The sequence below is a fragment of the Caloenas nicobarica genome, chromosome 3, assembly GCF_036013445.1.
Source record: "Caloenas nicobarica isolate bCalNic1 chromosome 3, bCalNic1.hap1, whole genome shotgun sequence".
NCBI classification, from domain to species: Eukaryota; Metazoa; Chordata; class Aves; order Columbiformes; family Columbidae; genus Caloenas; species Caloenas nicobarica.
This window is the reverse complement of record NC_088247.1, coordinates 67742714-67757277: the sequence shown is the minus strand read 5'-3', so window position 1 is coordinate 67757277 and position 14564 is coordinate 67742714. Positions and strand designations below refer to the sequence as shown.

Genomic DNA, 14564 nt, shown 5'->3' with positions numbered 1-14564 from the left:
ACATTAGCATTAGCGAAAATTGTAATTTCATTCAAAAAAAATGAGCATATACTGTGACAATGTCCAGTGATAGGTGTTCTATTGCAGAATTAAGAAACTGCTTTGAATCAGTGTCCTAATGATCTTTTCAGTGGTTATAGTAAGATGTGTATAATCCGAATATGTGCAGATAGCTCTAGGGTGTTTTTGTCATGTATTATTTGTAACAAACGGGAGGGGTTCACGGGCACCTAGAGTCCAAGCCAAGCAAATACTCTCAGCTCACACAGAGCTCAGTGCTGGTTATGAGGTCTCCCGGTTCAAGTCCTTTCTGTTTGACAAGTTTTCTTACAGATCTGTTGCAGCAGATTAATTTTATACAGCCAAAACTGTTTTTCTTGATTACCTGCCCATCTGACCTGAGATGGGAACAGCTGACCTGATTGTAGATTGTCTTAATTTTATTAGTTTTTGCCATTGCATATTGATATACAGGCTCTTAAATGCCTTAAATTAATTAGGCTCTACTACTGCTCCCATTAAAATCTCCTTTTGTTCTTGTTTCTTAAGGATTATTATGGCAGTGTCATAAATGCATATTTAGTTTTAGGGATTTATCCACTTTATTCTTCCAAACAAAAGAATTGAGTGGAAAATAATTTGGGAAATTAAAAGCAGAGTAAAATATGTATTGACTTAGGGCTGACCAACAAAACCCCAACCAACCAGCATGTGAGAAATTATCGAAAAAAAGTTGAGAACAAAATGAAAACAATAATTATGGCACTGTATAAATCCATGGCTGCTGCATTCTGAGTAGCACGCACAAATTCAAGAAAGGGCCTTTAAAAAGTACTGGGAAGAGCCATGAGAGTGTCTAGAGCCTTCCATGCAAGGAAAGACTCAGTAGACAAGAGCTTTTCAGCTTGGAACAGTGAGTGCAATGCAGTAAAGCAAAATACAAGTGGTAAGTACCATGATAAGAGATGTGGCAGCTCTAATGCTTTTCAGCTGGTAGAGATCTTAAAAAAAGACTTTATACTAGGTCCACATGTGTGTGTGTATGGGTACATATAAAACAATGGAAGTTCAAGATAACATCTTACCAAACCAGAACAATATGGCTTATTGATTGTCAAGGTAATACTAAGATGAGAATATTTAGTTGTTTTGTTGTAAAAGAGGGGGAAAAAAATTGCCGCTGTGACGTGAAGGTCCTCGTAACATTATTCTACACACTGCTTATTTGCACTCAACCCTAAATCCTCTGTGCGCCCATCTATGTGACCTTTGGGCTGTTGAGGGAACCGACAGCATCGCTGTAGCCTGCTTTCTGTTCTGGTGTGCCATGGAGCTGGGCCTGGTGCTTGCACATGCCCTCTTCTTAGCACAAGAGAAAAAAAAAAAAAAAAGGAGGCTTAGCACAAGAGAAAAATAAAGTTCAGGAAGATTTTACTGAGGGCTATTTAATTGCAGCAGGGATGAAGCCTGCTGTCCTCAAGGTAGGAGCTGCCTCTGGAAATGAGTATTTGCAACATCTTGTAACACAAGAAATGAAAGGTCTTCATTTGAAATTATCTGGTGTCCACATTAAAATAAGAAGCAGGAGGTGGTTTTTTTGCAGGCTGGCGGATCAAGCCGCACAAGTGGTTGGCAGAGGAAATTGTGGAGGTCAGAGGTGCAGGACCAAAAATGCAGCGTTTGTAAGTCTCTGGACACAGGCATGGGTGGGTAATAAGGGTGCAACTCTGTTTTAGGAAATCCCTCAGTTGTTGATTGTCCCTAAGGTTACTCCAGGATGTTCTGGATGATAAACTGACAGCTCGGTGGTTTTGTGGCCTCACCTTCTGTGGTGTGATCCCTCACCTTCTCGTGTTTGTTTGAAGCTCGTGAAAGCCCCACGTGGCTCGGCGGCACCCAGAGCCGCACTGCTGCCTGGTAAAGGGCTCTGGGTTCTCTGGCAGCGGCGTGTTTCTGTGGACACAACTTACTGAAAGATTTTTTTTTTTTTTTCCCCGCTGGGTGATACGTGATGCAGAATAGCATCAAATGTGTCTGTGGGTTCTTGCAGTTTTATTATTGTTTAGTGTTTTCTTCCACTGTATTAGCAGCAGTAATTTCTCAGTGTTTTTTAGCTGTTTGGGTGCAAACGATTATTTGTATTTAATCGTGGTCTAAGTTGGAAACCTTTTTGTGACATTAAAATTAATGGGAGTTTTGTATGCTTATTGTTCATTGTATTAACAGGAGACAAACAGATGCTTAAAATGAAGAGACTGGTTGGGGATGAGTGTCTGAACACTGACTTACAAATACAACATAATTAATTCTGTAACCAAATAATTATATGACAGTAAGAAGAGAAGAGAGGGAAGCAAGCAACTTTTTGGGTAGAACTGTCTTTCAGTATTTGGCAGTAGTGCAATCAGACAGTTTCAATCATTTAATTTATAAGTAGTTTACAACTTAAAATCCATTAATTACAGGTAGGTGTTGCGAAGTTAACAGTGTAGAGCTAGAAGTGTTTTCAGAACTTTTAGTCTAGTTTCTTGTTATGAAATCTTACCCTTTTAGATTACAGATTTTTTTAAAATTTTTTTTTTAAGCAAAGTCTTTTAGTTAAACACCCTTTAGCAGTTACAATTGGGAAGCACTTCTCTGAGACTTAGTTATCCATAGCTATAGTCTCACCTACATGCTGCATGTATTTCCCAAATCACTTATTTGGGTTTTTTTTTCCACTCAGCTCCTTGGTAGACTACTGGTATTATTGGGTTATTTTAAAGAATGTTAGTTGACTGCCAGGTATTTCTGGTTTGCTAACATATTTGGAAAATTTATGTCTAAAATAGTTTGTATTATTTTTTTAATATATGTTAGCCCCTTTTAGTTAGTTGACTCATCTTAAATACAGTTTCTGCCATTCACTTTTGGATGTCTCACATGTCACCACTTCTGCCATTTTCTCCTGGTGGTTACAGCAGGTTTTTTTTCTTTTTGTCTTTTTAAATGCATGTATTTTAAAGATATTTTACCCTCTTTTTAATAAACTGAGGATGCATCTTTCACATCCACCTAACCCCATATGTCTTGTTGGTTTGCTTGCTCCCTAGGTGGTATCTCAGCTTGAAACCCAAATAGCTAAATTGACTGAAGCTTTGGAAAATCAGACCAGATTGTACCAAGAAGCTCTGGAGAGGAGCAGAAAAGCAGAAAAATGTTCTGAGGCTTTCCAGGATCAACTGAAACAATTGGAAGATGAATTACTGTCTGTAGATCTGATACAAGATGGTTTGAAGCTTGAGAAACAAAAAGTAGTTGCATGCATTATTTTCTTTTGTGTAAAAGTCACTAAAGACACAGATACAGCTAATTGTATTGCATTGATCAGCTGGAGTATTACAGTACTGCAAATAATGCGAATTAGCAAAATCAGGCATCCTGTAGGGAAAAGTAATATATTTGAGCAAAAATTTTACTTGGAAAAAGTAGCTAAGCTTATGAGTTCAAAGTCCATTTAATGTTAAAAAAAAAAACCAAACCCAACAAAGGAAACAAACACAAAGCAAAGAAAAAACAAACAAACAAACCCAAACCAAACAAAAAAAGCAACCAACAAAACACCCAAACAAAACCAAAACAAAACCCAAACCAACAAAAAAGCCCCAACAGATGGAAAGAAGTCTCTGTAGAATGAATCATAGAATGTCCTGAGTTGGAAGGGACCCATAAAGATTATCGAATCCAGTTCCTGTCCCTGCATATGACAACCCCACGGTTCACACCATGTGTCTGAGGGCATTCTCCAGTCTCTTCTTGAACACTGTCAGGCTTGGGGCCGTGACACGTCCCTGGGGAGCCTGTTCCAGTGCTCCACCACCCTCTGGGGGAAGAACCTTTTCCTAATGTCTAACCTGTAAATAGGTCCTTCCAGGATTCTCTGATCTCAAAGCTTTCTCTGATCTCTCCATCTTTTTCTAATATATCATCTGGTCTGCAGTCTCTCAAGATCTTGCAGTCCTGATTCTTTTATATCCTTAGGCTATCCAAGGCTACCATGATTATTTTTTTAATTAATTGCATGAATGAACACACTGCTGGCCTATAACACATCCATATACTAAGAGTTTGAAAAATGACTTAGTACCTGGAAAGCTAAACCAGCCATCCAATACAGCTAAGAATGACAGAGTTGTAGCATGTTACCAGGCTAAGATCAATGTTAGGAAATTGAATTTGCAAAGAATCAACAATTTGGTTCTGTCCATTTTGCATTAGTTTATGACCCAATAACTTTTATGAAAGAAGCATCCACTGTGTTGGGAGCAAACCAGAAAATGGAGCTGTTCCTTCCCCTCTGCTTCCTCTGTGTAGAACACGTGGCCTTAGTTTAATTTCTCTCTAGATTTTGCCGAAATAAAGAGATTGTTGTTTTGTGTGGTGTTCTGTTGTCTTTATTTTTTTTTTTCTCTTAATGAACAACTTCAGCACTTGCTGCTGCTGTGTTTAACTTTTTGATCTAGAAGCCTCATGAAACAAAAAGATTCTTGCTATATGTTTATCATCTTGGGCTCAAGCAACAGTTATTGAACCGTTTTGTTTGTTTGTTTTCCTTTTTTTTTCTTTGTTGTTTCTTTGCAAAGATTATGACCTACAACAGAAGTAAGAGAAAACAAAGGCAAACCTGGTTCTTAGTGAGAAGGAGAGCTTTGGGTTTTGGAAGAGGCTAATTGAGACCAGGGAACTAATGCAATTTTTGAAGAGCTAGCAGGGCAGGACAAAAGAAGGAAAAAACAGATAATATTTGGTATCTGTATGTGTTCACATCAGTAAACCAGATGGAGATGCAATTAAAATAATCTTTAACAGTTACTGGTTTACAAATTTCTTTATCTCTAAACTGTTCCAAAGAAGTGTAAAATACTCACTGTTAACGTTCTTGCAGACTACATCAGATCTCGCCCATGGCATTCCTGGTACCAGTTTTATCTGTTTCAGAGCTCACAGCAGTGGGCAATCGCAGCACTTGCAATTAGTTGGGATGTAGTTGTCCTTTCTTATTTCTCCCTGCCAATGTGTGGTCGTGTGAAGCAGCAGAGCCACAGACACGAGCTGGAGTCAGCAGCAGACACACGTACTTCGTGCTCTTCTTACTGCAGAGGAGCAAAAAACCATCTGGTCTTACTAAGAAGATAAATAGTGTAGATCCAGGGATTTATGAACAGAATAAATGTTGTCTAAAAGAGGACAAATGGAGAATTTGCGATTGTGTCAGGACTGTGTACTATAAACACACCCTTTCAGTACATTATTTCCTGTGAATAGTGGACTCAGCTATGTACAGCTAGTTGTCAGTACAAGGGGAATTGCCTTTAAATTGTACTTCAGGACTTTTAATGAATTTTTATTATTCTTTTACCCACTTTTCCACATCTTAGTATATGAAATTTCTGGAGCAACTTAATGAGAAGATGAAGCTGGATAACCTAGCAGCAGAGGTTGGATTTGATATGAACGTGGATGCAATTCTAGCCCGGGCAGAGCAGTTGGTGAAACTGGAAGGTGATGCAGTGATTGAAAACAAGACTATGGCCTATAGTCTAAGAAGGAAGGTAGGCAAAAAAGACATACTGTTACTGTTTCAAAGATAAGCATTGTTATGGCTGTATTTCTATAGTGGCTTGCTAGAGGCAGCAGATTGGAGCTTTGTATATGTACAAGGAATTTCAAAGATTTCCATTACATAAAAAAATAGTAAACATTTGCAAACTGTGCAAAGAGACTGCACATTAAAACAACTGAACCCACCAGTCAGTTAAACATGTGATACTGCTTTTCACAACTTCTTCAATAAGTGTATGAGTTATGCGTGTTTGTGTGTTTATATGTCTACTTTTTAATACGCATTTGTAATACTTCTGTAAACAACTACTGCTGATATTTAAATCTAGAAGTATCTACTGGGAAGTGGGGCATCTTACACAAATTTCTCTAGAAACAAGTAGGACGCCAGTTGTACTTCACGAAGAATTTCAACATTTCCAAAAAGAACTGTGCTCCTTTAGGAGCAAATCTGTTCAAATTTGGTCAGACACCCCTCCATCATTCTGTTATGATAGAGTAAAATCTTCTCATTTTAGACTGACCAGGATGGTTTGGAGCCTAGAATTAGATCTGTTTAAGGTTTAAAACAATGGCGTATTTTTTTCTGGAAGCAACTGCCTCTCTAGCAAGGAATATAGTAGGTATGTTGGTACTCCTCAGACGTTCCAGAGTAAAGCCTGGCAGCTCAGCTCAGGTAAACAGAAAAGAGGTGGCTCCCTGAGTGCCAAAATTAAAAAACTAAGCTTCTGGACCTTGTATTGGAGCAGTGGATGGAAGCTTTCTTATTTCTATATGTTGATTTTCCTTCTTGCACACTGGCCTTAATTAACTGATTAAAGATGGAAATGTCTTTTACTACCACCATTGAAAACACTGTAACCTTAATGAATCTCTCTTACCTCTTGCATTTGACTGGTGTCTTGTACTTTGGACAATCTCCGATGTTATGAATGATACACAACTATGTTCCAATAAGGTGCAGTCTATGTGTAAATTCATTCTAAAAGATAGTCCACAAATTCAGGGATGGAGAAGCACAACGAATTGATAATATAAGACGTATCAAGTTAGTGTATGTATGTTTATACTGCTTTACAGAGTTTTCAAGAGAGGAATAGGATCTCAGGTTAAACATACAACATGGCGATTAAGTTTGAAAACCAATCTGTGTAGTACCATTGTCTTTCACATATGTTTTCTTCGAATCTCCTTGTGTTTGGAAAACTAGTTGAAGACTCAGAAAGAAAAACTTGAAAGCAAAGAGCTGCACGTGAACCTTCTGCAGCAGAAAATAACCCAGCTGGAAGAAGAGAAGCAAGTAAGGACCGCCTTAGCTGTGCAGAGGGACGAGGCCAATCTCACTGTCAGAAAGTTACGTAAGATGATAGAGAGGTTACAGAAGCAGCTTGATCTGGCAAAGGAAACAAATACTGATCTCAAAGCCAAGCTGTCTGAAACCAATGAACTTAAGGTGAGTTAAAAGGTTTTATTTGTGCTTCTATCCATTTTTCTATTCCAGTTGGATACAGCTGGAGTTCATTTACAATAAGTGTGTTCACAGAGAGCGGCTGAAATCCATCTAGGTGGGGAAAGCAAGTATAATGTTACAGTGTTTGGGTATTTTGCAATTTGTCTTGTTATCCTAAGTAGTATTTGTAAAGCTCGGTGTAAATTTTCAGACTAGTGTAAGAAAATTACAGTACATGTATCCCTTTCTTTACTGTTAATATGGTTGTAATTTTATATTTTCTCATACATTGCTCACAGAAGACCTATTTTGATAGGTATGGGGGGGGAAAGGGGTTTTTTTCAGTGCAAAACAGGCAAGATGCTAAATTTTAATTGTTCCTGTGCTTTATTACATTGCAGCAGTAATAAATTCCCTGCTTTAAATCAGGTGAATACAAACAGTTTGCAGTCATTGATAGCTTGCCAGCACTGGAAGAAAGGAAGATAGATTTTATGTGGGTTTGTGTCTTGTGCCTGACAGAGGGAAATAGATAAGTAGGTGCATGTTCCAACAGAACGGTTTTTACCAGCAAAAAATTTGGCAACACTTTTTCGTACCATTTTTCCAGGGACTAGCAAAGGGTAAACTCTCACTGAGGTTTTTTTCTGTCCAGTTACGTTTTGTCACAAAACCTGTAAGGAATTCACGGTCTTTGAAACAAAAATATTTTTGTTAATTGAGTTCAAATTGGCCACACTCCTTTAATAACTTTTCAGTTCACATGTACATGTAATTTCATCAAGAACCCATAAGAAACCACATTGAAGTACTTATTCATGATTACTCCTGATATTTTTATTGTTTGTTCGAGTTAGATGAAAAAGTGTGACAAATTTAACATTATGTTATTGCAGATCAAAGCTTTGGAGCAGAGCAGAACAATAGAAGAACTCAGTAAGTCTCAAGGCAAATTGGAAAGAATGAAAGAAAAAACTGAGAAACAACTTACCTCTGTCAAATCAGAACTTCTTTTAAAGGAGAGTAAAGCTGCTGAAGATAAAGAAAAAAACAAAAATATGTTAGAAGCAGTTACCAGTGAGATAAAGGTGCTTAAAACAACCCTTGCAGAATTAGCAAAAAGAGAGAGACAGGTAGGTGTATAGGTATTTGACAAGTGCTAGCTGTCACTTATATTCTAAGAATGTCGTATAGGTGGAACAGCTGTGCAGCTGTGCTGAAAACTTTTGTGAATATTATTAAACAAATAAATTCTAGCTCACACTTGTGATTCTGGGAGACAAATCTATTCTTCAAGCTATATATGCAAGAGCATGAATACTGAATACAGGCATTATTTTCTTTGTTTCTTGCAAAATATTATATCACCTTTTGGAGAAGTATAAAAATGCTGTAAAATCCTAGTAGTTTTTTTTAGCACTGTTTCATTTTATAATGAAGGTTAGAAATTTGGCAGGAAAATCTAATTTCTTCATGTCTCATGAGAATCAAAGCATCCTGCACAGAGAAGAAGGTATGATTTATGTTCAGGAAATTATTTCATAGAGTCATACATTAGGTACTTGCTAAAAACACACAAATGTGGAATTTTTACTGTCTGAACCCAAGACATTTCAAGCCACTTAAATACTGTTGCAGTATTCTTTGGCCAAATTTGAAGAACATGGGATAAGTGGGCTACAAAGTGCAGAATGCTCAAGCACAGAATAATACTCGTTCTCAGGTTTTCTGAGACAGTGAAAGAAAAATGTCAGCTTATAATTCACCAGCATCCTCAATCATATGCATCACAGGAACATTTCAAATACATTTTCAGAATATGAGAATTGCCAGTAATATTCATAGCATACTCTCCTGTATCCTAACAGTTACTTAGCTAAAATCTGTACTTAAACCAAGGCTACACTTGCTAAATCAGAGAATTTGTTCTAAACTCTGTCTCTCACAATTAACATGTGATTTTTTTTCCTGACTTCTCCCGAACCATTACCCAAGGAGAATGCCTTCCTTATCCCCAACCCTGCTTGGACTTGCTTGTTCTTCCTTCTCAGGGAAACTACACAAGACCAGATTTCTCTCACTCTCTGTAAAAGGTAGCAAATGCAGATGTTAAGTACTTCTCTGAGCACGTATGTATATATTTAATCTGAATATAAGCACAGCTGTGTCATCTGCGTGTGTATGCGCATTAAGAAAACTACTAGAAACTGAAATCGTTTTTACCTGATGGAGTTGTTGATGTGGCCAGGTTGACCGCTTGTATTGACATTTGTGTTTTTTTCAGGTATGCTCTGCTTTCCATGGATATCACTATGTGTAATGTTAAATAATGTTGTAATATTGTGGGGCTATTTTCCATGCTGTAAAAATTAAAATCATGCAGAATTGAACCACAGTGAGGTGAAGCTACTTGTAGAGTCAAAAAAGTAGAGATTAGAATGGATATATAGTGGGAAATTAGTGGGTTATATCGACATTTTAAAAGAGTAAAATCCATACTGGATTTCCTCTGTCTGTGGGGTAAAGAGAAAACCTTCCTGACTTCATCTATCATTATTGCATACTTCTGAATGTAAATAAATAACAGCATAGCTGACATTCAATTTAATAAGACTAAATAGAGTATGCATAATGACTGATCACAAGAGGATGTTCACAGGGACTGATGACATCAGTGTATGACCACTGCAATCAACTAAAGATTAAAAATGGAATGTATTTTATTTTTATATCAACTTAAGTCCTTATTTGCAGTAGTACTTGGAGTAAAAATAGACATGTCAATAATTTGTTTGAATTTTTGATGGATTTGTTTTAAGGTTTTTTTTCCAGACTACAGCTTCATCTGCGCTGTACTTTATATGCCACAATATACTAGTCAGAAAAGTTGTTTCTTGTCTAAGTGTTATTCCATTAAAGTGGGAAAAAAGTCTTCGATTTAGAATTCACATAAATGAATGTGTGCTTTCCAGTTTAAGTTATTCACTGATGAGAGTTATTGAATTCTTAACATATTTACTGTTCATTCAGTATAGCTATGACCTGCTTTTCCCATCAGAAAATAAAGAGTGAGATGATTGTGTATACATTTTAATTTGTATGTATTCCCTCTGGCAGAATCATGCCAGATCAATAATCTCTGTCAGTGCATCAAATTTAATTTGATTGCATTTGATACATGGCTGTAGTGCAATTTGGTTTGCTGACAGTTGCAGTAATTGAGTTGCAACAGCTTGCAATAGCAAAGGTATGTGAGCAAGAAATTTGATGCAAAGAGCAGACACTGATGTGCTCCCAGGGGGTCAGGTGGGTTTGCTGCATAGATGTCTTGCGGGGGTTTAATTCAGCCAAAGACTGATCTTTGCAGAGGGCTGCCTTGATCTTTTAACATGAAGTCTGTATGGAAACAAATTCCAGCTCTTCTGCCTGCTCGTTCTGTCTATGATCCAGATGTTTAAAAAAATCTTCAGCTTCTGCTAAGCTGTACTTGTCTAGCACGCTGCCAGAGCCCCACATCAGTGACCTCCTGTCTTGGTGTTGAAGAGAATATATGGGAACTTGGGGATTTTTGGTGTTACATTGTTCTAATGTTTCATCGAACACACTGCACTGCCTTCATAAGACAGGTAGCTGGGACTGAATTCTCAAATCCTTCTGCCCTATGCTGTCTTGCTTTCCATATTTGTTTTTCTGGACTGATGGCAGCTCCTTAGGGTTTGTGCTGGGATGAAAAAAACTGTCTTTGGCATAGTCTTGGAACTGAGACCTTGTTTTCAGGGTTTTTGAAGCTTGCCTCAGAGATGTTATAAGTACTTTAGAGTTCTGCACAGTATTCTTGGGGTTGCACACATATTTCTGGGGTGCTTTTATCTCTATTTCAGGAGCGCACTTATCTCCTCCTTACCATTAACTGTCAGCATGATTGGTGGAGTGAGGATGCTGCCATACCAGAGCATGAGTCCGGCTTCTTGATGGTTTTGATGTTTCTGTGACGTTTTGAGTCTCTGTCATTCATGGAATGAGGATCTTGATGTTCAAATAAATAGCAAGACAAGCATATTTCCTCAAATAGGAACATTTTCTTCTTTTAATTTTATGTTGATGATTAGGACTATTAAGACATTAGTCATCTGGGCTGTGTAATGCGTTGTCCATTGAAGAGACATCGAACTTTGACTTATAATGATCCATATTGTAAGTTAAGAGTAAATCAGCATTCATGTTCATCTGATCTTTAGATTTTAATCTAGTTGCTGGTGGGATCACTAGTGATGACAATTTTTCATGGATGTCTGTCCATTTGGAGCTGCAGAGAGAAAGCTGGTTTCTTTAATTACTTTGCCAGATACCCTTCCTATGATGTGTTTTCAGCAACTACTCACAGAAGAAAAATGAGCATTTCCCAGACTGCATCTTGAATTTTGGCTGCATCCTAGTTCCAAGTCAAAGACAGACCAAAGGATGTGCCAAACCTCCACCTGTCTTCTAGCTTCCTCCTTTCTGCTGTGGTTGCCACAAGAAAGCGCGGGGTGGAGGGGCGCGGTGGCAGGCCACGGTCCGGAGCTTGAGGTCAGCACCAGCACCTTGGCCTGGGTGATGTGCCCAGCAGGGTTTTCAGTTTGTGTAGATTGCAGTCATCTAGGTCAAGTACAACTCTTCTTCCTCTCTTTTTCTCAGTTTTTGCAGTTGAGTCAGCATGGAAGATGTGCCTGTGAAGGATACTAAAGAACACTTGGAACTGTGGTTTCTGATCCAAGATCCTTAGCGCCTCAGCTGTTTACTTGTTTTGTTGTTTGAGTTACACCCCAAAAGGTTGTTTCCATCCTTTGCAGCTCTCTGTATTGAGGAACAGCATAAATCTCTGTGTTTTGCACTGCTAATACAAATACTTGTGTTTGTCTGTATGCATATTTGTGTATGTTTCTCCAGGCATCTCCTTTGCTTGGTATTGGATTTATTAGTAATTCCTTTCTGCTTGCTCCTGCAGCTGGCAGACTTCCGAGAGGTGGTCTCGCAGATGCTTGGCCTCGACATTGCCAGCCTGGCTCTTCCTGACTATGAAATCATCAGACATCTCGAAGGGTTGATTCACTCCCATCACCACCACTACTTCCCCTGCATCTGCCTCCAAGACGTGGCAAGGGCACCAGGAGAACACTCGCAAAGAAACATGCGGCTTCTTCACTAAAACATGCTTTTTGCAAGGAGACAGAACAAGGCAAAATATTGTTTTCTGCTTCCCTACCTCCTAGACATATAGAGAAAACAGATATTTATTTCTGTTCCCTACTTTATAGATACCGACATGGGCTGATTTTTAGCGTTTCAGTAGGAAGACTAAGCTGAATGGAGAGAGTAAAGCCAGCAGCTTAGAGACAGCAAACAGAAAACCCCTGGGCAGCGTAATACTTCAGTTATGAAAATGATAGATAATATGTAAACAATAGCCCTCTAGTCTCATTGCAGAGGCATTGAAGGTATGGGCCACCTGAAGTCAATTCACAGTTTTGGGAAGTGTTTGCTAATGAATGTCAGCTTTGATGACATTCCTTATACTTTACCTCTGGGTGACAAGGATGAAATAAAGTGAGGACTGTCCTCCTGCTGTTCCTCTTGCAAAATGGGACCGCTCTCTGCATTTTTATTCATAAGGACTTTATTTTCAAGACAGCTAGAAGTTAGACAGAGGACTATCACAATTTTGGAATGAGGGATTCTTTTCTTCTGTTGTTTTCTGGAGTCTGCTCTTGTGCCAAAACAAAAAGCTATGCTTTTTCAGCAAAGGCTTTTTCACAGGGTCCAGTCATGTGCCTGGTGTAGGTGTATTTGGTAAAATCACATGTTGCTCTTGGTCACGATGCCTTGAAAATTTTTCTTCTACCTGCTGTATTTATTGGGCAATGAGTCCATAGGCCAAATAAGTGGCAGTTCTTCTGAGTTAATAAGAAGTTATTTTAAAATGCTTATCTACTACAGAAAATAGTTGAATTACTAAAGTCTTTATTTTCAGAAAAGCAATGATGAGGTCCCCAGAATCACCTTTTAATCGTAAAATCTGCTTGTTTATCACCCTTTCTGAGTGTTGTTAAACTTCATGATTTTTTTAAAGAAATTTGAGAAATAAATCTGTTTTAATAGCACACTCAAACATGATTCTGTGTTTTCAGTTGTCTCTTCCCCATTATATGTTTTATATGGATGTGAGAGCAATAAAGATGACTTAATCATGTCTGACCATTGTGGAGACTTTCTACAGTATCTCAGGAAATGATAAAGCCCTCACTAAAACTGAACACACTATTTTGAGAAAAATGAGACACTTTCAAGTAATTCTGGTATCTGGCTAGGGACTCAAAGCATTATAGGTTGCTTTTATTGTACTTGCCTCTGGAGAATTGTTTCTCAGTGAGTTGTTAGTAAAAAAACACCCAAACTTTCACAAGATCAGTCATTTGAGGAGATATGGCAAATCATATATTCTTATGCTCCTGTGGCTACCTGGACTAAGATAAATTTCCTGTCGTGTTTCATAATGTAACATTGTTTTTGAGGTAAAGTTTAATAAATGGACTAAAAGGAGAAGTTACTATTAAATTATGTAGACTTAAACTTTGGAAAGCATCACAATTTCAAAGTAAAATAAAAGACTGAAATATAAATATTTTATAGGCATGATATGTTGGTTGGGAATTTTCTCATTCTTTGTGAGAGAATATGACTAGTTTCAGCTTGTGTTTTCTGATTCTATAGACACTTCTCCTTGAGTTATTACTAAAAAACAAAACCTGTTTTCTTCATCCACATTAATACATATTATACAAAGCATATTTTACCATATTTTGCAAGATAAATAAACTACATTACAAAATTAGTCCACTCAGCCCAGATAATACATTCATAACTTTAACAAATAGTCTCTGAGGGTGCCAGTCATAATGTATTTAAGAATATTTGGCCATATTTTATGGTTGTGACATGATTTCCTAATGTCTGCCAGGAGACCTAAAATCTCCTGCCATGTTCAGCAGTCCTGTGTCCTGCTGCCCTGTGACCAGCTGTGGCACCAGTTGTGAAGTTCCAGCCCCACAGAAGCCACCAACAAAGTTCTCCAAATTGCTTCAAAGGAGGCAAGTTTTCACATTAAGTTGGTAGCAAAACTTAATTACTGTCTTGCATGTTAAGCTAACAGAAAGTAGAAAAAGGGGCTTCTAATATCTTTTCCCCCCGCCCCCCAGTAGATCTCTATTTTTTTAATTATTAATGCTAATATTCATCAAGGAATATGACCTCTTGGCTGACTATTAATATTCACTGTATTTGCTTTACTTTTAGAAGAGTACTGATATCTTTGTTCATTTAGCCAAAGCAAATAAAAAAAAAAAAGAAGGTAAAGTAATTTGACATGAACAAAGTTCAGGTGATTTTTGACCCATGTAATTTAATTAACCCCTGAACAAAGTTTAAAATGACTTGCAATCTTTTTTCAAGGTTTGTTTCATACAGGACTGGACTT

The 14564-nt window shown here is 37.8% G+C and overlaps 1 protein-coding gene across 3 annotated transcripts in view; it reads left to right on the top strand.

Annotated features, from left to right (window-relative positions):
* ARMT1 (acidic residue methyltransferase 1) overlaps positions 1-13078 on the top strand; it is a 52944-nt gene extending 39866 nt beyond the window's left edge. For all 3 annotated transcript variants that reach the window (XM_065632998.1, XM_065632999.1, XM_065633000.1), the window contains 5 exons: positions 3093-3293; positions 5418-5591; positions 6812-7054; positions 7948-8184; positions 12039-13078. In XM_065632998.1, coding sequence (XP_065489070.1) covers positions 3093-3293; positions 5418-5591; positions 6812-7054; positions 7948-8184; positions 12039-12239 — 1056 coding nt within the window. In that variant the 3' untranslated portion in view covers positions 12240-13078. The remainder of the gene's footprint in view (positions 1-3092; positions 3294-5417; positions 5592-6811; positions 7055-7947; positions 8185-12038) is intronic.
* The last annotated feature ends 1486 nt before the right edge of the window (positions 13079-14564 follow it).